Here is a 27,149-nt window from a genome sequence, read left to right as displayed (position 1 = left end):
CAAGAGCTTTTAATGAAGGAATGTGTTAAAACCACGCTTCCTCCCACAAGCCCGATGCACAGCCGGGTGAACACAGCCTGGAGCCGCACTTGAGGCTGCTCTCGTCCAGCTCGGGCTCTGGCACAATCTCGGGATGGTACCAACCACTAGGGCTTCCCGTGGTTTCACACCACCCTCCCTCCAGAACAGCGCCTGGAAGCTTGGTTTCCGTGTGCGTGTGTGCACGTGTACGCCATCAGAGCAGGAGCATACCCTTCACGCTCCCATGGCCACCTGGGAGGGTGACAGACCAACTGGTGGACAGGAGGGACGGTATCAGGTTGCAGAGAATATCCCTGGGGTAACGTCATTTTTCTTTTTAATTTTTTTTTTTCAACGTTTTTATTCATTTTTGGGACAGAGAGAGACAGAGCATGAACGGGGGAGGGGCAGAGAGAGAGGGAGACACAGAATCGGAAACAGGCTCCAGGCTCTGAGCCATCAGCCCAGAGCCCGACGCGGGGCTCGAACTCACGGACCGCGAGATCGTGACCTGGCTGAAGTCGGACGCCTAACCGACTGCGCCACCCAGGCGCCCCCGTCATTTTTCTTTTTAAACAGTATTAAAAAATAAAAAGTATGAAATTCAGAAGCACGCAGGAATACAAAAATAGCAATGTTTTATTATGAACACATCTTGGATTCTTACCCTGCCCTTTCAGAAATAAAGAACAAGACCTAGCAATCAAGACAATCCTGTAGGATCTTTCTGAAATGACCCAGAGAAGAATACCAAATGGTGTTCACTGATCCCAGTATACAGAATCTCTGACTTCCTGGAATTCTAAAAAAACATCCAGTGCAGCCATATGCTGAGAGGATCCACGAAACAAGTTCAGCAGTTTTTCTGATTTTTTCTCAGACAGCTTTCATCGTTTGTGTGAAAGAACTGCCTTGACCTCACAGAAGAGATCCAATTCAGATTCCGTGTCTTGGGGTGGCAAGTTCAGGGCGGGGGACAAAGGCACCACGCGGTCCGTGAACTCCAGGGACAGCAGCCTCTGGAAAGAGAAGCACCAAGGCCTGGACGCTGCTGGCTGATGGCTTTAGCAGCCCCAATACCCTTCCTTTGATGTCCAGGGTCAATGCGATCCTGGTCCCACCAGGGCTAGGAGTAGATGCATGAAAAAGAATCTTGCTGTGATCTTTCCTGCAAAGGAAACAGCAATAAAATTTACAGCCTGGTAACAACGGAGGAATTCTTGTAAACCAGTACCGCTGCGTGCCTTCGCTCTCCACTTTGGAGACAAGACTGAGAGGATGGGATGAGACCCGTCGCACCTCACGACCCCACAGTGGGGTTCACAGCCGCACTGCTCACACACGGCTGTGAAAGCCAGCAACCATAACCCGGGCCCCATTCTTTGCACCTGCTTCCGCAGCCTGAACCCAGCGCACAAGGAGGCAGCGTGGCCTGGGTCCCGTGAAGCACTAACCGCGTTCTGCCTTTAGGAGTGGAAGCCCGTCCCCTCGTCCCCTGCGTGTCAACATATCACTACGATGCCACCAACATCCACACCCCAGGGCCACATACAGACGGGCGCCGCCGCTGCCGGGGGTCCAGGCGCGCGGTCTTCGGTGAGCGCAGTCCCAGCTCCGGAGCCTCCGGGCACTTACACACAGGAAGGCTTTTTGCTCTAGGGCTCGACTCCTGTTCCTGCTGAACTGAGCCAGTGTGTAAAATGAGAACTGATATCAGCTCAGTAGGCACCGGAGGGCGGGTCCAATCGACAGCCCGGAAGCAGTGCCTCAGCTGGGAGCTCCTGCGCCGGCCCGCGGGGCTGCAAACACAAAAAAGAGGTTACCATGCTCGGGAGGAGGGGGAGACCGCAACCAGGGGTCTCCTCTGAAAGCAACAGCCCTACTCACATGCAACCAACTGCTGACAGTTTTGTCTGGACTTTTTGCCGGCGCATTTAGCTTTAGTTTGTATGTAAGAAGAATTTTTGCAGCTTTCAATACATTTGACCGTTCAGACAGGTGTCCAATCAGTGGACTGATATTTCCGCAGACTTTCGGTACACTCGTGCATTCATGACAGGAGAAAGTGCATCCTCGGAGCCACGCGGGTGTCGCCTCGTCCGGAGCGGCGCCCGGCGCCTGAGCGGACCACCCGGCGGCGGCCTCTGCCCCAGCAGCTCCAACTTAACTGTCCCCATCTCACCTTCTCTTCAGGTGCAGAACTTAGCCACTGTGAACAAAGCGGAAACCAGTCACTGTTCACCAATCAGCTAAGCTCTGCACCTCGTCAGAGAGGTCGTCGGCTGGGCACACTGGGGGGGGGCCGGCGAGCATCTTCCACAGCCGTCGGCTTCTTCCGTTTCTGGAGAAGAGCTACAAGATGAGCGTGTTCTCCGAACTGCAGAGAGAGAGAACTATGGCTTCCGGAGGAGCAGCCAAGGTCGTGGTTGCGTGGTAATCCCTGGCAATGTGATTTTAATCTGAAGTCACAAATCAGCATGCCAGGAACCCAAGCAGCCAGAGCACTCGGAGCAGCGCCGCGCCTGCTCACCGCCCGCACCGCACGCGCTGGCTTCCTCACGCACCAGGCGCCGACACCGCTCCGCCCGCTACCGCGTGGCCTTGACTTCGCCTTGTTGAGCGTTTACCTGGCGTCCCAGAGGCCCAGTGTCTTAAATCGAAAGGGCTCTGTGCAGCCCTGGAGCACAAAATTAAAAAGGCAACGAGCAGCTGCCCCTGCGCGGTTTGCCGTCTGCACCCGCTGGGCCGGCAGGTGCCGTCGTCGCTGAGGGACGGCCGAGGGGCGGGGCACGCACGGGGCCCCCACGTTCACCCACAAGGGGCAGGAACGGGAAGAGTTCCCAGGAAGGAGCAGACTCGTGACCATCTCCCCGAAAACTCACGACGAGGAACGGAGAGCCATGGTGCCCGCTGTGGTTCTCCACAAGCTGGAACAGGGGACAGTGGGCCGAATAGCCCGCCCCACTGTGTTTCAGTCTTCAAGAACCCCAAACTCTCCATGAAACCAAAAATCTAAAGAGAAATATGATCTATACTCTTACTACAGGGGGCCCACCACAAGGGAACCGGTCCCTCTCAACTGGCCCGGCCCTGAAGGACCCGAAGCCACCAAGGAAAGGGTCTGGGTCTCGCTATACAGGACGCACCGCCATGGCAATCATTTCCACTACTCTGTTTCCTGGGAAATGTGGTTCCTGCACTCTTATGGAAAAAGAGGATCCTACTTTAAAAATCCCTTTTCTCCCCTTCATATCACAGTTCTTTCAAATAACTAAGACACTAACACATGTTAGAAATGGTCTTAATATGCAGCAAAACATCAGAAGCAAACAAAATCTGTCACTGGGTTAAGAATACCAACATAAAATATTAAATAACCATTAAGAATTCTACCTGTCGATAAGCTGTAGAACATGAAAAATGCTTGAGATCTGATGTGAAATTAAAAAAAAAGACAGAATTAGACAGGCCCCATTACATCATGTGAAACCGTGAAGAAACACTGAGAAGGTAACAAATGACGACAATACACCCACAGCCCCACAGCTGTACTTAACAAAGCTGCACATACCCCTGCTACATGACTTGTGAAATGCAGAAACCCACAGTTAAACACTCCTAGAATGTACATCTAATAGGTCAATTCCAAGACAATTAACAGGAAGCAGCTTAAATAACTTAGGACTTGCACTGCAGCGTAGACCAGGAGGAGATTCCACTCCAACGTGAGGAGAGAAATAAACCAGGCACAGCGGGGTCGAGGAGCACATGCCACACCTTGGCAGGAGGCCCTCAAGTTGGTCAGACCCCTCATGTTCTCATACAGATGGTGGGCTGGGGATGGACCCAGACGCCTGCACGGAGCTCAGGGTTCGAGGTAACCCAGCAACGTGCTCCCGTGTGAGCCCTCACCAGAAGACTGGATCAGTGCTTCCACCGTCCAAACCTATTCCAAATGCTCTCCTGTGTTTTTGTCCCTACAAGTAACAAAACCTAAAGTGGCCAAAGCAGTGCCCAGGGAAGTGATTCCGCCAGGGAGGGCCGCCTCTGCTCCTGGGGCCAACCAAGCCAGCCTGGCGTGAGTTCTGCCTGCACTCCCAGGCCACCAGCCACTGAGGAGTGGAGGACCGTGGCTCAGCGCCTCCTTATCGACTCACGTGGCTCCTACGAGGAATCTCTGGTTAGAACTGAACAGTGGAGAAATGGAAGAGAGAGAATCACCTCTTCAGAATAACATCTCGGCCACCACCTGGGCTGAGGATCTGTCCATCTGCTCCTTGGTCAGCTCGAAGCAGCGGCGGGCGACCTGCTGCTGCCGCGAGTCCTCGCTCACCATCAGCTCCCCGTAGAGGTAGATGCCCATGGCCTGTGGGGCACAGAGCACGGAAGGGAAAGAAATGACACGTCCACATGCACACGGTCTGCGCTGCTGGAACACACACTTGCCCGTGTGGAAACTACAAAGACCCTAGAGAAGACAGCCGAGTGGCTGTCCTCCTGAAGCCAACAGTTTTCGATCCCTTCACTTTCTTGTTCACACTGAAGCCCCCTGGAATTCTTAACAATCAATTCCATCAACAGGACTGTGGTGGCAATCTAATCGGTGACAGAATGACGCACGAGCATTTCTCCAGGGATGACTGTGTCGGGATCACCAGGGAGAGTCAGGGAGGTCCCCACAATGCCCACCACGGAAACGTGTGTGGCTGAAAGTGGCCTCTGAGGCGTGGTGTGCGTGTCACAGGGTTGCAGGACCTCTCTCAGGGAAGTACGCCCTGAGGTGCGGCTGGGGAATGAAGACCAGCACGTCACATGGCACCACGGCAGGGAGAACGTCACCCCACCCAGGGAAATATGTCCGCTGCGTCAGCCCAGCCCGACAGAGCCCCTCAACCATCCTGCCGTGGCAGCAAACACCGCCTCTTCAGTTCCCAAAACAATGTTCTCCACACATACTTTAAATTAGAGCGACTGAAGACATGGACACATACAGTGACAGCTAAGCCACGGCCTGACCCAAGACTTGGGGATGCTGTGAGTCATTTGGTACTGACAATCGTCCACAGACATGCACATCTGCATTTTTCCTACAGTTTTACAAACAGCCAGTTAGGTTCTGGAAGACCAAAAGAACCCTTTGGTTCTGCCTTTTCTCTGATTCCAAGCTTACTTATGCCACGGGTTACATTCTGTTGGAGCAAATTAGAGGGTGGATCTCAAAAGATCCTTTTAGCACAAGATAAAAATTTGGTAGTATGGGGCTCAAAAATCCTTTCCTTAAAAAGCTGAGTTATGGTCATCCTTATTTGGCAACGGTCTTGGCTCTAAAAAGGAGTTACTTCTGGTTTTCAGAACAGACCTTAAGTTGCTCTTATATTTTGTCTTTGTTGTCTGTGTTTCCAAACACCTCTGCTCCAACTGTGCAAATGTGACATTTCTCCTAGTACAAAGTCATGTACTTTTCTTTGTGGGAAGAACGAGCCCTTACTTGCCGGCTGCCCCCCATACTCAGGCCCTATCAAAAGTCCCTTTGTTTGCCCCACCCCCACTGAAGCATGGCTCCATTCTCTCAGCCCACAGTACCCGGCGGAAAGCTCGCTCACAATGGTCACGCTAACAGCAACCAGCTGCGGTCTGCCTTCCAGCAGCTGACAGAACCCACAGAACACACATCACCATGCACGGCTGTGCGGGGCAGACGTGGGTGGTGCAGAGGACGCAAGGCAGACACCCCCCAACACGTTCATGCGCATACATGTTTCCTGCAGGCTCCTTGGAAGGTGACTGCCTTCCCCTGGTGAACAGTGAGGTGTGGCAGGGTGTGGCTGGTGCAGGTATAGACCAGACTGTCCTAGCCAGGCCGGCTCTCCCTGACTAGTCTCATGTCCACGCATACTTTAAATTAGAGCCGCTAAAGACACGAACACACACCGTGACAGCTAAGCCACGGCCTGACCTGAGATTTGGGGATGCTGTGAAGTCTGCATGTGTGTCATTTAGTAATGACAGTGGTCCACAGCTGGGTCAAACCACCAAAGCTTTTAAGAGGTGTAATTCATGCTTTAGAGAGACAAAGTGGGGGGAGACGGGGAATCAGCTCCAAAATGTGTTAGGTAAGCTCCTACCTACTTCTTAAAAATCTTAAGTATTTGTGATGAAGAAGATGTTAACGACCTGGGTCCCTGTGTTAGTAAATGCACTGGACAGTCAGGAGACAGCATTAAAAGAATTCCCATCTGCTGAAAAATGAAACTTACCTGATCCTCCTGGAGGAATCTCTCCACATCTTTGTACGCTTTTGTGTATTTATGCTTTATGATGAGTTCACACCACCGATGGCGAACCTTAAGGAAGGAGAGAAAATCCAGTAAGCAACAAGCTGGTGGGTTTCCTTAGCCCATCTTAATGACAGAATTTGTATTAGCAAAAGTTACACTCTCAAGAATATTAATGATACTTCGTTCCAAATCTCATTTTAATTTCTCTTGCAAAGAAAGGAACCATGTCCCTCACTGGAAGGCTGTCAATTTTAGGAGAGCAAAATACACGTTTTAGTTAGGTGTTTTGATGTTTTTAAGTGCAATCCTACAAGACAAAACAGATAAATGCAAAACATAAGTGGGAAATGAAGTGCACATCCCAGCCAGGTGACTGCTCTGTCCTCCAGCATGCAGCCAGTGAAGGTTCCCTTTAAAACAGCAACTGCTTAATTTCCTGCAATAACCAATCTGGTTCAATGCTGCTGACTGTTAACAATAAACACGGTAAATTCAGGAAGACACTGCTCTCCACATTCCCAAGAAGATGCACAGCTCACCTCTGCAGCATTTGAGGAGGGCGCCCGGGGACAGGAAGGAGAACAGGGCACTGTGCCGCAGGTCTGTGCAGCCTGCCACCAATGAACAAGCTAAATGTGGGCGTCGTTCAGTCCAGATCCACTTGACTAAAGGTTTACCAGAACGCACTTGCCAGGAGCTCCAGCCCCTACAGACAATATGGGGGTCTAGTCCCAACACTAGCTAGCTCTGCTGATGCAGGCAGAGCCCCAGCCAGCTCTTGGCACTTCTGGCACATTCTTTAGCTGGAGAGTCTACCCGAATTTGGTTTTCAGAATCTAGTTGCAGGCCAATGCCTCAAAGCCCTCTCAATTATCCCCAGTGAGGAGTTCACCACTTTCTATTCCATTCCTGGCTCAACATCAGCCATACATGGAAGTGATTACAGGCACCTAACTTCCTTCCTTCCCTCTTTGTTTTTCGTTGTCTTTGAAAAAAGGAGACCCTGCATAGTAATCCATTTGTGGCAATGGGATAATGTAAGCAATTTCAACATTCTGACTGGGGCCCCTGTAAATTATATCATTACCCACTGCTGGCCGGATCTCTCCTTTAATCTACTATAAATAGATTTGCACACAAACAAGTAAGTATGAAGAAACAAATCTTCTGGGAAGAATCCTTCCCCTGGGCTACAGTCCTCTCCAAGGCTGGGTGTTAACTCGGGGGATCTGGTGGTGCTGCTTTTTGCTTGTGGGCAGCCGAGCCCTTTGAACTTCTAAGGACAGGATGCCAATGAATTTACATCTACGAAGGAATTTCAGAGGCGAATGGAAATGAGCTAATAGCCTCAGAGCATCACAAGAAATGGGAAGAGGTTGGACTGCACTGGTCTTGCCAATCTTTCCATCTTCCACAGAATGTTCTTTCCTATACAGCCAACAGAAATGAACAGACCATGAAGGGCAGCCCCTAAAACAGTCTCACAAAAAAGACAACTGAACAGAGCTCCAAGCCAGTTCGTCCCACTACACTAATCAGAAGCCACCAGAACCACCAGACCCCTGCTCCTACACTCTGGTTCAAGTACCACAGGTTGAGCCCTGGAGAGCACCTGACCAGCACCCTTAGACGCCCCCCCCCCCCCCCCCCCCACCGTTTTCTCCCTATCACGGTAACCTAAACACTTCACATACCGCTGGCCATATCTTGAGAGCTTGGTGAAAGTGGGGCCAGCTCCCCAAGGTCAGGAGAAGGACCGGCAAGTCGGTGTGGCCTGGTGGGATGCCCCCTGGGGAAGAGCAATCCCCTCTCACACCTGCACACTGGAAGGCTTGCACCAGCTTTTGGTGGGGTGATGGAGAGCTCCGTCGGCTTTCCAAGTGCTCTGACCTGACCGCCTAGGTGTGTGTGACGTGCCCACACTGTACCTCTCACACTCTAACACCTGGGGAGGCTATATTTTTTAGACCTGATTTTGAAATGGAGGATTCAGCCTCTCATTTCCTCTTCCCGTGCTCTCCTCTCCCAATCTACACAGAGATAACAAGGCCTAAACAAGGGCCTATTTCCTGGTAAAGTAAGACCCCCCAGGCTGGCAGAAGGTGGGGTGGTCCCACCACACCGGGTGAAGGTCCAGGAGCCCCAAGTGAAGGCTCCTTCACACCAACATGAAGTCAGTATTGCCACTTCTCTTACTGTTAAAAAGGGTTTATTGTCACGATTAATAAGAGATCTAGTCTTCTGACCCCTGAGGGCCAACATGGCATCCAGGAAGCACAGCCCAGGCTCCCCTCCCCTCCCCTCTAAGAGCAGAAAAAACAACAAGCTTTTTCTTTACAAAAGAACTCAGTGCATCTCAGTATTTCAGTGACAGGATGTTTAAAAGACATCTCAGACATGCTGTGTGAGGCTAAGGGCCTGACACATTTCTTGCTTGCACACAGGGTTTTTACCTCTCTTCATATTTCGCTGACAAAGAAAACTCTCACTTTTTATCCCCTAAACTTGAGGACCCAATTCACATGGCCACTTGCCACCACACGTAATGGGGGTCTTGCTGAAAAGCTGGCAGCAAAGTCACACCTATCTTAATTTTTCCTAGCAATCATTTCCATAGTGGGCACTGCCAGAATAGTCCTTCTCCAGATCACTGAGAAACTTGAACAGTCCTTGACAGAGGCTGTCACATACTCGTACTAAGTTCCTGCCCCCTCTGGAAATGGGGAAAGTGAGGTTCTCCATGCTGTGGAGCCAGAGCCAGAGAATTTCAAACAGGTCTCTGAGGAGAGAGCTGTCCATCCTGTACATTTGCTCTTATTTCTAATTAATTAATTAGTTAATGGGGGTAGTGGTCACTTGGACTTTTAACTTCCTCCATGAGATGAAAAATAAACATCGTGCATGTACATGACAGTGCGGGCCCAGCAGCCCTCCCACAGCACCTGTGGCTTCTCGACTCTGCTCATTTAGTTCCAATGTTGCAGGTGCACACACACGCCAACACTGACCAAATTACACTTCAAAGAGTCACGTTTTATTACGCCGCAGTTATGCTGATAGAGATGAAAACTTTTAATGACCTTTTGAACTAGACTCAAATTCACATCACTCCCAGTCCTGCCCCATAGGAATCACCTGAAAACCCGGAGTCAGCCAACAGGTTAGCCCCGAACACCATCAATGTGATCAGGCTGGATGGAGAAGTAGGGGTGAGGACCACGTGGGGAGGGAAGGAAAGGCCAAGAACCTGAAGAGAATGAGAAAAGGGACAGAGCTGCCCACAGCAGCAAAGAGGGGAGTCCCAGGGACCTTGAGTGCCTGTGCCCTCTCTCTGGCTGCCTGGGACCGAGTGTGTGTGGGAGGGTACCGGAGGCCTTGTTTCCAAGGACGTGTCCACCTCCCCACCGTTGCGTTTTCAGGATGGGTCCTGGCCCACCTCCCCTACCAGTGCCGGGACAAGCAGGCACACCCCACAATGGCCACGCAGGGGGTTCCCAGCGCACACACGGAGCACTTAGCAGAGCATGTGGCATGGGACTGACGAAGGATACGGAAAAAGAGAACTTATGTTCCTGGTTCTTCCCGAAATGTCGCAATGAAGTTGTGGTAGACAGACATGCATATACGGTTGTGTGGCCACAAATACTGTGGTCCGATAAAAACTAGTCTGAAAATCTGCTTTCTAGAGTTCTGCTCAAAGGACACTCTGAACAGAAAAATGATGTGGATGCTTCAGTGCACAGGTGGGTTTTAAAACACATGCTAATCTGCACCAATGGAAATGGATTCCAGAAGTTTCCAGGTTTCCAAAGCCCCCACGAACAATGATGAGAGTGCACAGACATCATTGTTCTCCCCAGAGTGCCAAACAACGTGACTGGTCCTTTGGGGTTGGGTCCAGATGGGCAAGTCTTAGAATTGGGAGTTGGGGGGGGACAATGAAGGGTAGGTGTGCAGAAGCAGATTCATCAGACCCACTTTTGGTGACAGAGAATGAAAATCCTCCAATAATCCACATAACTGCTCCAGGATGGTGGATCCCTGAACCTCAGCAGGGACTTCTCCAAGAGGATGGGCTGTGTCTGTGACAACAGGCCTGAGCCTTGGGGGACGTGGTAGACATGTGGCCTAGGTGTCCAAACAGTCCCCTGCATGTGATGTGTATACATGTGGATATACATGCACATAGACAGAAACATGGTTCTTTTCTTAATCCTTTCCCCTACTCAGGTATTTTGTTCTTCTTTATGCTAGTTGGTACTCCATTGATTTGATGACCCACTGGGCCCCGAGTCACAGAGCCTGAGGCCCCAGGCTGGAGACCCAGGTAAGCCACTCAGCAGCTCCGCCAGCTTGGCCCTGCTCCCCGGGGTGGGGGGTGGGGGTGGGTGGGTTGTAAGTGTGCGTTCCCTCTGGGCTATTGTGAAAATGAGGTCACCCACTGGGAGTAGCGAAGAGTCCCATATACTGTCTGTCACTTTAGCTGGAGTGCCAGTTTCTGGCTTTTTCTACTTCAGAAGTTCTGTTATTTATTGAAATTATGAAATCTTGGGAGTATCATCTCCAAGGAAGTGTTTGTTAACTGGTGAAATGACAGAGCAAGGCGCCTGTGCTGAAGGTAGAGAGGGCAGCCTGGATGGTGTGTGAGGGAAGGCAGGTGTGTGAGAGGGCTGGGCTCTCTCGGGTGGGCTGGGGAGGGGATTCAGGAGTCTGAGATTCCCCCTGGGAGAAGCAGCAGGGGCACCACCAGGGAGCGGCCGAGAGGCCCAGGGAAGCTGGCTCTTCAGTCTTGCCGGAAGTACACCCAAGGGCCAGGCACCTGGGAGTTTCCCAAACCACCTGTGAAAACAAAACCCTTAGCTGTGCCCCAGCCCCCTGGCATTTCTGCCATTTCAAGAAAGTTATTACTACCCAAAGGGCTTGGCCAAGCTGAACTGCTTCTGGCCTGCTCCCCTGATTTCCAGCAGTGCCCAAAAATTGGCACCTGCCTCACAGGGTCATTTGTATTCCCAATCCATGTCTCAGACTCAAGGGGACAAGTCCCATGACCCAGTGGGGCCTCCCTGTGATATGACCATGACCTTTGTTAGGACGTGCTGGTGCTTCCTCTCATGTAATTATTCTCTCCTGGAAACAGCAAAGAGAGATTGCTGGAGAAGAAGCCCACCCCCCACAACCCCAATCTCTTTTCAACCTGACAATTTTCATGCATCCAGAACCAGTTTTGTATTCGAACTCTGAACAAGAGTTGGCAAATTTTTCCTGTCAAGGGCCAGAGGGTGAGCGTTTCTTGGCTTTTCAAAGCCCATCTGCCATTGTACTGCCAAAGCAGCCTGGACAGTATGTAAGTACATGGTGTGAGATCTGCTATCTTCAGATAAAGCTTTATTTACAAAAACAGGGTGGGCTGAGTTGGCATGGCTACATGCTACAGACTGGTCACCTGCTCTAGGACGGAAGAAGCCCAAACCCCAGGCCCCTGGAGTGAGGAAAGGTCTAAGTGTGCTGGTAAAATGTTCAACCTCCAAATCTACCTGCACCATGTCACAGAACACAGAGCTGGGAGGTCCCCGTGAGCTGGCTCAGGCCTGCTTCAGCCTGGTCCTGCCCGGAAATCTAGGATGTTCCTGAATGTGGGGCTTCTGAGTCCCATTTTGCCTGAGTTAAACTCCTTCTGAAATAGAGCGTCTCTTGAGCCGGTGGGCCCAGCACAAACGCGGATGGTTAGGCATCACGCATGGGTGAGTGACAGGACACTGAGGAAATGAGGTCTTTAGGAAGAGTGACCCCCTCAACCAGCTCGCTCGTCTCCCCACACTGCCGGGGCTCCCCTCTGTGAATCACCACACACCCCAGATCCCATGCTTGCTAACGCTTCACAATTCCCAAGGCTCTTTTACAGCTTTTACCTAATTTTCTTTCTTTTCTTACTTCAATTTGAGTGTTTTCCATGAAGCTAATTTCAAAGAACAAAAAACTCTTCTATGGGAATGCTCCCTGACAGCCTGCTTACTATCTAACAGACTAATTTTCTGAAATGGTTTTTAAACTTTTCTTAAACGTAGTTTTTCTAACTTTTATTAAAAGTGTACTCTGGGGCACCTGGGTGACTCAGTTGAGGGTCTGACTTGATTTCGGCTCAGCTCATGATCTCACGGTTCTTGGGATTGAGCCCTGTGTCGGGCTTGTGCTGACAGAAGGAGCCTGCTTGGGATTCTCGCTCTCTGCCCTCTCTGCGCCTCTTGCACGTGCATGTTCTTCTCTCTCCCTCTCTCAAAAAAAAAAAAAAAAAAAAAAAAAAAAGGTGTACTCTGGAACCTCCTAAAGACCAGTTTGAGAAAAGAATTTAAGTGGTTCTTCAAGCAGTCTGAACCTCTGTGTCAGGTAGGAAACACCTTTAAACAGTAAACTCTGTGGGGCCTTGCAGGCAGAGTTTGAAAAACAGAGTCTCACAGAGGAGTTACTGTGCCTGAAAAATAAATGGAATCACACAGAATGAGCAGAGACTGCTGTATATGTAAGACAAGAGATTAGTTCCAGTAACTTGGCTAATACCTTAGACTTGGCTCTGATAGCCACTGTGTCACCAACACCATACATCAGTCAAGGTCAGAGAGAGAGTCAACCATGTTGCTTCTGTCGCTGCGGTTTGGGAGCCAGGGTTTGGTTTGATGCACGTCAACATCCAAGCCTGAGCAGGCACCTATGGCTCCTGTAGGAAGCTGCTTCCCTTGCTTTATCTTTAAATGTTTAAAAATTATAAACACATTAAGTTTGCACAAATGGAGAACCCAATGAACATGAAATTCTAGCCATTCAGCCAAATTCATTTCTGATCTTAACAGCAGCATTCAACATGGATATATTATTTTGCATTTCTCCTTTTCCCTACCTGCCGCTGTTGGGTTTGCTCGCTGAATGCAGCCTGTACACCATCACTTAAAAACAACGGCAGGGAATGCTCCCCTGCTATGTAAAGTCTCAGTGTGTCCCAGAAAGTCCCAAAGTATGTTAAGAGACTATGGCTTTTTAACAAGCAGGCTGTGAGGGGCCAGCACACAGGAGGGGAGGGGACAAGGACTTCTGCTGTGACACTAGACGGCCCTGCTGTGGTCCCCCTCTTCCCAGAACACCTGTTTGCTCTTTGGATCTTGTACATGTGCATCCCTGACCTTGCCTCTGTGGTCCAAGTTCATCAGCACTCCACCACCACTGGCCACTCGGTGTTGTGCCTCATGGAACAGGTTGCATCTCCTTGTTTGCCTGTGTACGCAGTGTACAAGCTCAGTGAGAGCAGAGGCCTGGGTGACTTCAGGTCATCTAAAGATGACCTGAAGGCCTCATCTCAGTGCCTGGCACACAGTACACGCTTGATAAACGGTTCTGAATGAATGAATCACTATTAAAGACTCAAATGCCTCCCAGCGACTTTGGAATTATAAGGCGCAGTTGGAAGCTGTAAAACGCTGTGAAGAATACCACCCATCCTATTTATGACAGGAAGTACTCCCCTTTCTTCTCAGTCCTTTTGATTTCAAAATTGACTGTTAAAGGGGAAAAAGTCTGTCTGGGGAACATGATCTGGGAAGCCCATTAAACCTCATTTAGAGTTCCATTTTATATCTGTAAACAGAAAGACCAAGGCCCATGGCTTTTGGGAGTTAATAAGTCTAACACTGCAATAAATGAACCTACTTTTTCCATTTGTGTCTGAAATTAGATTTAACTTTGCTTTAAAGTGGCTTTACAGCTGGTGATGGAGGCCTGCCCAGCAGCGCAACGGCAGGAAAGCCTCTGCAGCGACTCCGGGACAGACGGCATCTCCGACCAGCGTTCTGTTTGGGGCTGGGCACGCCTCGTCCGCTCTCCCTCACGAGGAAACATGGAAGATCCTTCAGCCGTGTGGCCCTCACATCAAGACCCCTAGCAATTCTCCTTTTCTCTTGAAGAGCAGAAGTCTTTACGCGATTTTTTGAAACAAAAAGAAATGAAAAGTTTCTGCACTTGATGTCACGAAGCCAGGTGGGCAGATCCCTCTGCCCAGGGTAAAGGCAACACGGGAGGCCTCAGAGGCTCTCAGCAATTTCTCAGGGCTCCTACCAACCATCCGTCACGCTCTGGTTATGTAAAACCGGTCATAACTGGTTACAGCCAAATACAACTCATGCTGAGGCAACTTGCAAAACAGAGATCCTTCAGACGGCTGTGGGCACCCCCACACTGGACACGTCCACAGAGAGTGACAGGGAGGATAAATGTATGACAGACATCAAGGATTATAAAGGAGGCAGCCCTATTCAGAGTTCTCTCGGGCAAGTTCTAACCCTTCTTGCTTCTCCTGTGGATATACTATTTGCTTTAATGAGCAAATTATTATATTATTTATATAACATATAAATAATAAACATACACATAAATAATATATAAATAATAAATATTTTATATTTATGTATTATAAATTATATTATTTCTCAGAGCTGTTATTAAAAACAACTCAAGAGCCCAACTGGGGAAGGCTGTTTCAGCAAAGGGCACTACTATGGGGTCTCTTCTTTTAAAAAAAATTTTTTTTTACATTTATTTGTTTTTGAGAAACAGAGTGAGACAAAGTGTGAGTGGGGGAGGGGCAGAGAGAGAAGAAGACACAGAATCCAAAGCAAGGCTCCAGGCTCTGAGCAAGCAGTCAGCACAGAGCCTGATGTGGGGCTCGAGCCCACCAACTGGGAGATCATGACCTGAGCCGAAGTCAGAAGCTCAACTGACTGAGCCACCCAGGTGCCCCCAGGGTCTCTTCTTTTTTTTTAAAAAAATTTTTTTTTTCAACGTTTATTTATTTTTGGGACAGAGAGAGACAGAGCATGAACGGGGGAGGGGCAGAGAGAGAGGGAGACACAGAATTGGAAACAGGCTCCAGGCTCTGAGCCATCAGCCCAGAGCCTGATGCGGGGCTCGAACTCACGGACCGCGAGATCGTGACCTGGCTGAAGTCGGACGCTTAACCGACTGCGCCACCCAGGCGCCCCCCCCAGGGTCTCTTCTTGAGGGAACTACCTGGTGTCCTGACAGCAGGGCTGGGGCAGGGCTGGTCTGGCCTACTGCTTCCCGGATGGCAGGCTCCGCCTGTGCTCAGCACGGTGGGCTGCTTCTCCCTACAGAGGGGCGAGACGGTTGGTCTACCGAACATGGGTCCACGTGGTTCAAGGCTGCAGTGCAGCAACATGCAGACAAAGTAGCTTAGAAGAGCCAGTTACAATGCCACCCCATAAGGTTTAGCTGATCTTTAAATTTCTCACACATACACACACCCCACATGCCATCATTTGCATATAAACGAGGACTCTTAAATTTTTAAACAATTTAAATCCAAGATCATCTTCTCTTTGCCATCAGGTACGGGCACAAACATTCGCACGTGAGAGGCACACGCTGCCAAGAAACTGTGTGGGGTCCACAAAACACTGCCCCCTGCCTGCAGCAGCTGTCCTGGGGAAGGCTCCCTGCACACACACCCCCAGGAGAGGCTGTGTTCTGTGTGTGGTGCATAGGTACTGACAGCTCAAAGGCTACTAACCCAACCTCAACTCCTGATGTGCCATGGAACTAGAGAGCAAGGAAAGTGTCCAGGCAAGGCACTGGAGGGAAGAAAAGCGATCTGGAAAGTGGCAAAAGTGAGTCCTCTATTTTAGGGCACTTATGGGACACTTTATGTGTGAACATGGCTCATTTTATAGTTGTGGGGGAAAAAAAGGGCAGTGTTCACAGACAATACAGTGCTTTTTTGGTGTGTATTTCAGCACAGAAATACAAAAATATGTAAACTACTGGAGGTATAAAGAGCCCAGAAGAACGAAAAAACCCCCCAGTGATTTCACTCATGAGCCCTTTAAAGACAAAATCGACATGAGCTGTAGCTGGGTTTTGGGCTCTACCAAAAGAGCATTAGGGCAATGTTATCTGTAACCCCAGAAAATGTGTTCATCTCTGCATCTTGCTGAGAAAATCTGTACAGATTGGGGGTGGAGAGGTATACAGCAAGATTAGATGATGCCCCTTTAAAGTTTCCATACCACAAGACCTGCTGCTGAGCACCAAATGGCCAAAAACAAAGAACAGGAAGAGACCAGGAACTTTTCTAATCAAGTCTGGCTGAGCCTATGGCTAACCACCCCTCTATTAAATGTTCCTTTCCTTTTTGTTGTATTTACAGATAAATTATAAATAGTATGAACTGATGTTAAGTGTTTATTTAAATGGTCCTTAGAAGAAAAACTGAGACTATGCCATTAAGTGGCTCACTTTTTCCTTTATCTTCATCATTTAACACATATTTCAGCAGCCCCAACATACTGTAACAATTCAAGGTAAATAAAACACAATCCCTGCCTTCAGAAAGAAAGAGGAATATTCATCTAAAAAATAAGTCTTTCAACTCTGTCACTTTAGATCACTTTTTGAAAAGTTCCTTTATCACACTATAGCAGGGGAAACTAGTCATTTCAAGATTTCCCCAGGAAAATTCTAGAGGCACTGAACTGAATAATCAAGAAAACTCCAAGAAAGAAAGACCTAGAGAGATCTTCCTGACTTGGAAGGAAATATTCTAAAACATTGTTTCATAAACCAAATACAACAAAGAAAAAAATATAACTAAAGAATTATATAAGAGCTCTGTTCTTTCCCATATCATAAAAGGCACAAAGTTTAAAGACAGGTATATATCTAAAGCAACTAAAGAAAATTACCCTGATCTCTTTTTTCAACTTGTACCCCACCCAGCTCTGAAAACTAGAAAAGGAAATATGATGCTGTGTCAAAGGGGCAGCTGAGCGCCCCCCACAAGCACGGTCTTGGCTTTTTTAAAAAGTGGGTATTATTTCACACTATTTATAGCTCACATCCTAAAGTTTGGGTTCATTAGCAGTTAACCTCTTGATTTGCAACCTGAGCTTAACCACATCAAGGGGCCACCAAGCCAGACCCCTTGTCCCTGCAAAAAAACTGTGACAAAAAGCCCAATGCTGGATATGGCAGATGCCAACCTGCCTTTCTGGAAGCTCCCACCCCATATCTTACCCTGGTAAACCATCTCACTAATTATTACCACACCATTCTCACTCTCCATAATGGTCTCTCTTTCAGGTTTAATCCCAAAACTGCCTCGTGGGGCTCTGGGCCAGGATGGTGCCTCTTGACAATGCTGGTTGAGGACCTGGAGACGTCCTGGGGTACGTGTACAGCAGAGCAGCCTCTGGGAGGGAGGGAGGGAAGGAAGGGTGTCACTGCAGGCACGTCTGGGGCATGCTGAGCCCCGGCACTGGTCCTGCCCAGTGTCCCTACACCATGCAGCTCTCACACGGCACCAGGACTACGGGGCCAGATGTCAGCAAGGGCACAGCATCTGCCTTCGTGCTTAGATTGTGCGTGGAGCCAGAGCAGAAGAAGGCATGGAGTTCAGTGGACTGCATTTTAACAAATGCAACCGACAGAGCAGCCTGAGGCGGCAACAAGACCTAAGTGATCACATCTAATCTCTCCTCTAAACTGTTCTGTGTGGAAAACAAAATAGGAGTGCTTTATTTATTCTGTAGCTGGAATACTGTGGGAAAGCAAGCAGCCTAGGAAAAGGGTACTGGGAGCTCTGCATGACAGGGAACAGACCGGAACACCCTGCAGAAGAAGATGGTAACCTTGAATGGAAGGAATGTTAGCATTAAAAGGAATGGGCAGAGTCACAACTGTGGATCAATTTCAGAATTCAGAGATATAACACTTTACACTAAACTTTTATTCTCTGCCCTTTAAAACATGTCAAGGTCTCCGAACCATGAAATTCTCTCAATTCATAGAAACTATGTTTTGGGCCCAAACGAAATCAGAAATGGGCACCAGAGCTGTCAGACCCTTGCATTCCTGGAATTATCCTGTCTACCTCTGGACTTCAAAGAGAGCCTGTCGTGTTTTCTGTTCAAGCAAATGAAAAATTCTCTTAGTAAGGATGTATGCAAATACATGCCCTCCCTGCATAGGCAAAGCCCACTGTGGGAGAGGGTTCAAGGGCTCTTCATCGGGAAAGAGAGGAAAGGCAGCGGTGTGGGAAAGGCCTGCAAGGTTGGATGTTTTTCCATTTGCAATCAACCTTGAACGTGTCCTTTTCAGAGCAGAGCCCACGGATGCTGGCAGGGCTTTTTCTGCACACTAGTGGTAAAACAGGTTTGCCCTTCTTTGCTAATCTGTTTCCTCGGCTTTATTTGCTACTACTACTTTAGTCATAAGTTCCTTCTTTTTCTTCCCTGTAAGAGATTTTGTTTTCACCTCTCCCAAGGTTACACTGTTTGGAGCCTCATGAGTACGATGACTCAGGATGGCCCTTACATGTTGTTAACGATCTTTCTAGCTCCTCCATGTTGTGTTGTAACCACTCATCAGACGCTTTATTAGATGAGAGGAAAAAATTGCCTTTTGTGAATCAGTTGGGGCTATAGAGATGGGGTTCTTAAATGGGGTGACTCTGCCCCCCAGGAGACACTTGGGTATGTCTGGAGACATTTCTGACTGCCAGATCAGGGGTGGGTGGGCAGCACACCTGGTAGCATGTGAAGGCCAAGGATGCTAAAGTTCCTGCAATGCCCAGGCCACCCCACCACAGTCCAGAAGGTTGGCAAACCGTGATTCAGAGCCAGTTCTCCCCGGCATCGTACCCCACAAGCCCACCACACCCCCAGATCAAGAATTCTGTGACCAGATGCTTAGGGGCTCCCAGCAGTTAGGTAGCCTATGTTTCTTTTCTCTCTTTCTCCCTGACAGATTAAAGGAAGGAGAGAATACAAAGGTTGTCCAAGCTAAATAACATAACTTGACCATTTCACAACAAATGAGAGACTGTGAGTCTTACATGAACACACATTACGTTAAAGCCATGGATGCTCACAGATGTTTTCTCACAGCATGTTGCTGACGGTCCCATGAAGAAGGGGTTCATGGCTCTACTTTAATCCTGAGAAGGTGGAGGCACAGGATCGTCGTCCACAGTCCGCAGGGCGGAAGCAGGGGAGCTGGTGAGGACCCCGACATCATCTCATCTGGCATTTTTCAAACTGTGGCTGGCACCCATTTGGTGGGTCATAAACTAAGTTTACTGCATCACAATGCACGTTTTAAAAGAAAACAAAATAGGAAATTATAATAGACAATGTAAGAGTAAAACTGGTTTTGTGAAACTGTTTTTGCCAGTTGGCTGTGGTCATTCAAGCTGGAACACCTGAAGTCTGGTCCCGGCAACAACTGTGCAGACACGAAGACGGAACGACTTGGCTGTGGTCAGCAGCCTCTTGGGGGCCTGGCACTTGAGTGTAGCTCGTTCCTAAGTCAGTGTCTTGGCCAGTACCAGATGCTCTGCGGGGGTGTTAAGAGGAGATCATGGCATGGAGAGTGGCTCCTGAGGTCAGGAACAGGCGCCATCCTTCCCTTCGTGTGGCCAGTCATGGGAGCACATCCAGGGAGACTGAGGGCTAGCACTCAGCTGTCCCATTCCAACCTAACCCAGGAGACCTCTCCTTTCAGCCTTCAGTACTTCCCCAAACGCAATGATGGGGGGAGCTGATGCTGGTCATGGCCTCTCCCAAGAATTAATTTTCTGGCTCAATCTACCAACTGAAGCACCAGGGCAGGGCATGACACCTTGGGGACCTTTCTAACGTCCCCCACTCTTACCTAAGACAGATAAGACACTGAGTTGCTGATTCTGAATTTCCTGAAAGTTCATCGGAGGTGTGCCCCTAATTTTGAAGTGCTTGGCTGTAGTCTGTAGGAAGAAGTTAACTTTGTGGCGCCTGGGTGGCTCAGTCGGTTGGGTATCCAACTTCGGCTCAGGTCATGACCTCACAGCTCGTGGGTTCGAGCCCCGCGTCAGGCTCTGTGCTGACAGCTCAGAGCCTGGAGCCTGCTTCAGATTCTGTGCCTCCCTCTGTCTCTGCCCCTAACCCACTTACATTCTGTCTCTGTCTCTCTCAAAAATAAATAAACATTAAAAAAATTTTTTTAAAAAACCAAAACACTTGTTTAGAAAGAAGTTAACTTCCAGGTCAGTTGTGGGGCTCTTGGGGAGAAAGGTCCCAGAGCCACCTTGCGTGGACCCTCACCTCACTACCACAGCAGCTATTTTTACACTTTTGAAGGACCTGCTGAAGAGGGCAGGAAAGTCTTCACTTAGAAAGGAACTTAGAAAAGATCTTTTGTTTCAAGAATCAGTTAAAACTTGTATTTGTAAACTTCCATAGCTCTTTATTTGGGCCAATATGGTCAAAAAGTGTAGACATCATATTTCTGTGAACTAAATTTTCCCTCAGCTCATTTTCCATCTTGGTTAAAGCAGCCCCACAATAAGGTTAGTAGTTTCGGTAGCTAAGGATGTAAAAGATGGGTGACCCTTGTAATCAACGATACTTTCCAGGCTAAGGAAGGCAAACGTTCCCCCACCACCAGTGCCCGTTTCAGATGGTGGCAACGAGAGCGGGCAGGCAAGGCACAAAGTGGCCTAGGAGGACACCCATGACTGCCCAGCTTCCAATCGCATTTGTACTCCGGCGCTCTTCTTGTAAGACTGGGAGCAGACCCGTGTATTCACGCCACAGGTGACACGGGCATAGGGAAGTCAGAAGGCCAACACCCACCAATCTGACACACAACACCCTGGTGAGCAGACGGCACCATGCTCGGAAACGCTGACACACAGAGCAGACGCTCTACCACAGCTGACACACAGAAGCTGCACAACAGGCACCGACACTGAGCTACCTGGAGAGAACAATGAGACACAGACTTCCTCGTGGGCCTGCACTAGGCTGTCCACACACAGGGAAGGAAGGAGGGAGGGGCCGAGGAGGGTGACAGCAAAGAAGCTGAAGCAGCTACTGAACAGAGGGGCCCCATTCGTGGCAAGACAGGCGCCTTAAATAGGTGAGAATCTTCTGGTGGGATGCATCAAGGACGTGCTGTTCTGCCAAAAAAGGAGGGTTGCAGTGATCAGGGGCATGAACAGCTGAAGACCCCACCGCCGCAAGCTGTGGAAACACTGTAGCAGCAAAGCCCGGGGAAGTGGGCTCCCCTGTCCAAGACAACTTTACACATACGCTTTCAGGAAATAGGCCTGTTCAAGAATGAGGGGAGACACCTTGGAAACATGGGGGATGACACTCCCTGCTGTGGGCCATAGAGCCCGGCAGTTCCTGGGGCTCAAGTCTTGATCCCAAGGTCACAGCACCCTGAACAAGGATCACGGGGCTTTAGCCTACACTGCTCCCGGGGAAGCCCATCCAGAACCCTTTCCCACAGGCGTGCTCCACACACAGCCTGCCACACTCAAGTTCTGCCAGCTTTCCACCAACTGCTATTTACTACATGTTTAAAAGCCCCGATAACAACCAAAGAGGACTATCCTTATTGATCTAGGTCAAGGAGAAACACTGAGAATAAAGTCAGAATCCTCAAGCCCTTCCAACCAAATAACAATTCTTTCTCCCATGAAATGTTCTGTCATTTAAAATAAAGGCAGATGGTTATTCAACTAAATTCCTGCTAATCAATGTCACAAGAAATCACACTTAACTAATGAAGTTTCTAGAAAACACCCTGGTTGGCCAAAATCCTGTTGCTTTTCTGGTTCTGAGTGACATTTCAAGGAAACTTCACAGTGAGACAAGCTGTCAGCATAACCAACTACATGCCAGGACCTCAGAGAACCTGGGGAGGGGGCGAGGCGAGGGCACATTGTTAGAAAAAAATCCCAACCGTGCACCACGGCCCCAAAGCCCTCCTTGATCTGGCCCCTGCCCACCCGTGACCTCAGCCCTGCAGGCCTCAGCACAGGGGTCAACAAACCCCGGATAAGGCAGGCCAGATCAGCCTGCAGCTAGGAGCGGTGTGTATGCTTTTAAATGGTTTTTAAAAAGAACAACAACAAAAAGAGTGTCTTGGGACATGTGATAATTATATGAAATTCAAGCTTCAGGATCCACAAAAAGTTTTACCCATGCACGCCACATGTTTGTTTACATGCCATCTACGGCAGCTTTTGGACTACAACAGCAAAGTTGAACAGCTGCAAAAGAAAGCATATGGCCTGAAATATTAAATATCTCCTTTACAGAAAAAGTTTGCTGACCCCTATCCTAGCACATGCCGAGTTCACACCTTTGTACTTGTCGTCACCCCTGTATGGAAATCACCCCTGGCCCTTGGGCTTGATATGGCCAGTTCCTTCTTGTCCTTAGGTCCTGGCTCAAATGTCACTTTCTCTGCGTGGCCTTTCTGGAGTACTCTATCCAGAGACACCTAGCCCGGCTTTATCCTGTGTATCTCTTGCATAGTTCTTACCTGAAATGGTCTTACTCATTTACTTATGAGCTGTCTTTCCAGAAGACTATAAACTTCCTAACGGTGACCCTCGCTGCTCATGACCACTGCTGTCACCCTAGTGCCTGGCAGAGCTAAGTATCTGCAAAGAGCAACAGGGACTGCATTAGTTATACAAACGGACTAAAGCAGGTCTCAGGCCCCAGGCTCTCGCCAACAGAGACCCAAGCTGGAAAGCCTGCCCTGGCTTCAGGTATCCTGGTTTATAAGTTTTGTGAGATATTGTAAGTAACCAAATTAAACCTGCCCTACTTCTCATAGGTTTAAGAGGTTACAGGTAACAACTTCGTTGAGCTGTAAGTGAAGAACACGATGTGTTTTATGCCAAAAGGAAGGGGGAAAACAGGGTCTCCCACCTCCTGGCTTCCGGGCAGAGAGTGACAGGTGCCCGGCGCCTGCTGTGATCCGCCTGCCCTCGCCTTGGCCACTGCCGGTCACAGGGGCCTGGCATTTCAGCAGCATTCAGCTCTGATTAAAACATAACCTCATGCCTATAAATAAAAACGTCTTTTAAATACTAATTAAAAATAACACGCTGGCATTTGGAAACTCCCATAAACAAAAATATAAGAGTTGAAATAAACAGCAACCATTGCACGTTTGATCTATGCTCAGGTGGGTAAAAAGCTACATGGGTCTTCTCTGGAGTTTTCCATTAATTCCCGAATTTATGGGGCTTTAAAATGCATAACAATGTCCATCTTACCTTTTAATCTAATAACGAGGGGGCTTTTCTCAATTTACTCCATTTTAATGACTGTAATTAGTTTTAATACTATTTTATTTAACCCAATGTACCAAAATATCATTTTGACATTGTATAAAACAAGAAGAAATTATTAATGAGATAATTTGCTTTTTTACACACTACGTCTTCAATATCCAGGGTGCATCTCACGCTCTCAGCACGTCTCAGTTCACGACAGCCACGTATCCATTACTCAAGAGCCACACGTGCCTGAAGGCTGCCACGCTGGACTGGACGGTTTTTAAATGTTCAGTTATTTCAATCAGACACAAACCACACTTACTTGCATTTTAAGGGTTTTACATAAAAGAGCTTTTCTCTTTTTGATTGGGTGCTTGTTTTTTTCTTCAGATGACTTACTACAATAACTATTTACTATTTTATATATAAAAACTCCTGGAATTCACCTTAGGATTCACACTGCATTCTTAACAATAAACTAGAAGATATTATGAACCACATCATATTGCTTTCCACAAGCATCCAATTTTGCTTTTCAAACCACGGCTGTTAGATTTAGTTTTCATTTCCTTCACACATGGCTCCTTTCCTGTCCTAACTGAACACGACCGAGAAGCTGTGGCACATCTGAGCCAAGTTTCCTTAAACGTGCTGCAGGATGGCGCACATCGTGCACAAAATGACCGCCTGAGTTATAATTCAGAAACACCGCACCCTGTCTGCTCATTCCTTTAGGAGACTTATTCCATCCTCATGATTTGAGAAGTAAAAAGGGAAAACTTAGGACGGCAAGATACTCTGGTGAAATGAGGAGCAGAGGCCCCCTGCTGGAGCAAACACAACCGGGGGAACAGCTTACGCTCAGCTCCAAGTACCTGCTCTTCATCATAACCACACAGCAAGGATGCTGCTGATGGAAACAGCAGCTTTAGCAGCATGGGGGCGATGGGACCACCTCTCTTCCCCAACAGCAAGGGCCCAGCGTCTAAGCTCCAAGAGCGCTCCTGGTTACCTCTGCATCCTGCTGGGTAAGGCGATATGCCCTTTCAAGGCTTTGAAGAGTCCGGGGGGTCAAAGTCTTCTGCTCCAAGAGATGCTCCAGAAGTAAGACAAGCTGGTCTGGAAGGAGCTAAAGGCAAAACCAAAAAGCTTGTGAAAAGACTACAAACTTGACCTTGGTAAAACCTCAGGGCTTACACTGTGTTCTCAAAGACACTGCATTCCGGGGCCTGATTAAGCCCTATTCTCCATGGCTTTTCATGTCAGTTCTAAATTTAGAGCAGATCAAAAGATCTGGTGTTTATCTTTTTATTTTTAGGTTGTACAATGTGATTTTTTTTAAAGGTGTGCAACATGACAATATATACACTCTGAAATGACAAAAACTGTACTTATCTTAATAAAACAATATCATGGTTTATTAAACCTCTTTCTTTTTGGCATATGCCAAAAAATGCCATTTAACCTAGGTAAAGATTCAAGAAGCCATCTGATATTAAAAAGCAGCTTTCAGATTTCCTTTGTTATCCCCTAAACATTGCAAATGTACACCAAGAAATAAAAAGCACATAATGGAGAACCATATCTCACAATCCTCCATTATAAAAGTTGTAAGTTTATTATTCCATCAAAATTTTAAAATGATTGTACACGTGATTTTACACATGGATGTACGTATGTATGTGTAATCACACACACATACACACACACAACACACACAAGGTCACTCTTATTCCTGAGTTTTTCATAAGGATGGGTCAAAAGAATGGTGTTTAATACTTAAAGGCAAGGAGAGAATGTTTTTATGCAACATAAAAGCAACAAAAACTAATTTGTGAGCAAACGATATTTGTGAAATCCAAGGAAAAATGTCTTTATTCAAAACTGAACCGCACGCAGTGCCTAGATCAGCCTCTATCAAAGAGCAGCACTCAAACAAAGGAGGAAAAAATTAATCTCAGATACATCTTATAGGAACTGAAAAATATCCATTCTAAAGTCAAGGTTTTAAAACTATTATGAATTCCATTATTCTCCACATTAAGCTGCCCTCCCTCCTTGCTTGCACCCAGATAATCCCTGTCAGCAAACTCAATCTTGTCAGTGTGCAAGTCAATGCTAGATCAACAGCATGTTCATACCACCACCTGGATGTTAATCCCCACTTTCTGTTACTTTAGAAGAAAATTTAAAAATCATTGGCTTCTCTAGCTACCCTTCTGCCTTTTTGTCCCCAAGTGGCACTCCGCCCTACTCTCACTCCCAAACACCACATACACTTGCTCAAAATGTACGTGGAGGAACATCAAGCAGCCTGCAAGCATAACATTCACCAGGCAATTCCACAAGGAAAGCATTTCTTGTATTTTCTCACTATGCCCATCTAAGTGATAATAAAACTCCCACTTTTCCTACAGATAGACGCAGAAGCACATCACTTGATTCCTTGGCATTTGTATTTTACAGCAGCACTTCATCTACCTTAGAGTCATGCTGTGGATCCTCTCTCAGGCTGACAGGATCAGAACAAGGTGCCTTCAGCAAGAATAGAGGGTTACAACCAGCACTGACCTGTGAGGTCCTGTAGGAAGACTCAAAGAATAGCTAACACTTCATTTTCTTTCATTATTAAGTCATGTGCCTTTAAGATGTTCCAAGGGATCAAATCACTACGTAACAACAAGAAGTAAAAACGCCAGTTTTTCATTTTTTATAGTTCCAGACACGAGACTTTTATATTTTCAAAAAAATTGTTTCTAAAACAGCCCAAATCCAGGACCACCAGCCTCTAGGGAGCCTCCTCACCCACCAGTTCACACCATGAGCAATTTCCTTAGGCCCTGCATGTACCCAGGCTCTGTCAGCCCTCCTTCCCACCCACAGCATGCTGCAGCTCCCTCTCTGGATCCTTCCTTCCCCCATTCTAAGAAGGGCTCTTCTCTAGTGGAGGCTAATCCTTCAGCACTGGCCTTGAGTACAACCCCTCAAGTCGCCTTAGGTCAACTCCTCAACTGTCCTCCTGCATTTGAACCCTCTTCAGAGAGCTGGCCTTTCTGCCCCATCAGGGTTCCCACCCCCTCACTACTTTCCTTTACAAAGTGTGCCCCAGTGGCCCCCACCTGGCAGTGACCTAGCCTGGCATCTGACTCTGTGGGGGCTGTGGAGGGGAGAGCCCCAGACTGACTCAGGGGCCCATCCAGCCCTACACTCCCTCCCCCCAAAAGGCACTCTCAAAACTGGTCCACAGCACTTCCACAGCTAGCCAACACCAGGAGCGATGGCTTCATGTCGAGGCCACTCTGGATACAGGAAGAGGGCTTCTGGGGAGGGGCCCACCTGATACAGCATAGAACACTACCCATCAGCTGGGGGTGTGGGACTTGTTAGCTAACTAAATACAGCAGAAACTAGCCTGCCAATTTGCAGAGTTACAGGGAAGGAAAGAGAAAGAAGGAAAGCATCTCCTTATTATGTGCACACACGTACAAAGAGGCCTATTGTTACAACTCAAGTCTGGGATTTGGTTTAAAGTACAGAGACCCACGGAGGAAAAAACCCTTGAGTAAGACGAGTCGCTTGGTCCTTAACTTACCCCCAACTGGGTTTAACCAACAAACACAACTCCAATTTACAAATGAAGAATTACTAACGTGAATCTATCAAGATACCTGGATTCACACTTTTATATCTCTCGTTTTCTTCTGAGCAGAAAGGTCACACATCCACACAGA

The 27,149-nt window shown here is 48.2% G+C and overlaps 1 protein-coding gene across 13 annotated transcripts in view; it reads right to left on the bottom strand.

The window, feature by feature from the left end:
- Positions 1 to 642: 642 nt before the first annotated feature.
- Positions 643 to 27,149, bottom strand: part of LOC123593803 (aminopeptidase O (putative)) — a 344,225-nt gene continuing 317,718 nt past the window's right edge. For 2 of the 13 annotated variants that reach the window (XM_045470311.1, XM_045470314.1), the window contains exons 14-17: positions 24,431 to 24,547; positions 6,279 to 6,365; positions 4,243 to 4,387; positions 643 to 1,189 (exon numbers count right to left, since the gene is read on the bottom strand). In XM_045470311.1, coding sequence (XP_045326267.1) covers positions 4,247 to 4,387; positions 6,279 to 6,365; positions 24,431 to 24,547 — 345 coding nt within the window. In that variant the 3' untranslated portion in view covers positions 643 to 1,189; positions 4,243 to 4,246. Of the gene's footprint in view, positions 1,821 to 4,242; positions 4,388 to 6,278; positions 6,366 to 12,854; positions 13,563 to 15,350; positions 15,449 to 17,405; positions 17,548 to 24,430; positions 24,548 to 27,149 lie in introns of those variants that run through there. The other 11 variants (XR_006710539.1, XR_006710537.1, XR_006710538.1 and 8 more) reach the window with 11 other exon arrangements.

The sequence above is a fragment of the Leopardus geoffroyi genome, chromosome D4 (genome assembly GCF_018350155.1).
Source record: "Leopardus geoffroyi isolate Oge1 chromosome D4, O.geoffroyi_Oge1_pat1.0, whole genome shotgun sequence".
Lineage (NCBI taxonomy): Eukaryota > Metazoa > Chordata > Mammalia > Carnivora > Felidae > Leopardus > Leopardus geoffroyi.
This window is presented reverse-complemented; position numbering and strand designations above follow the sequence as displayed.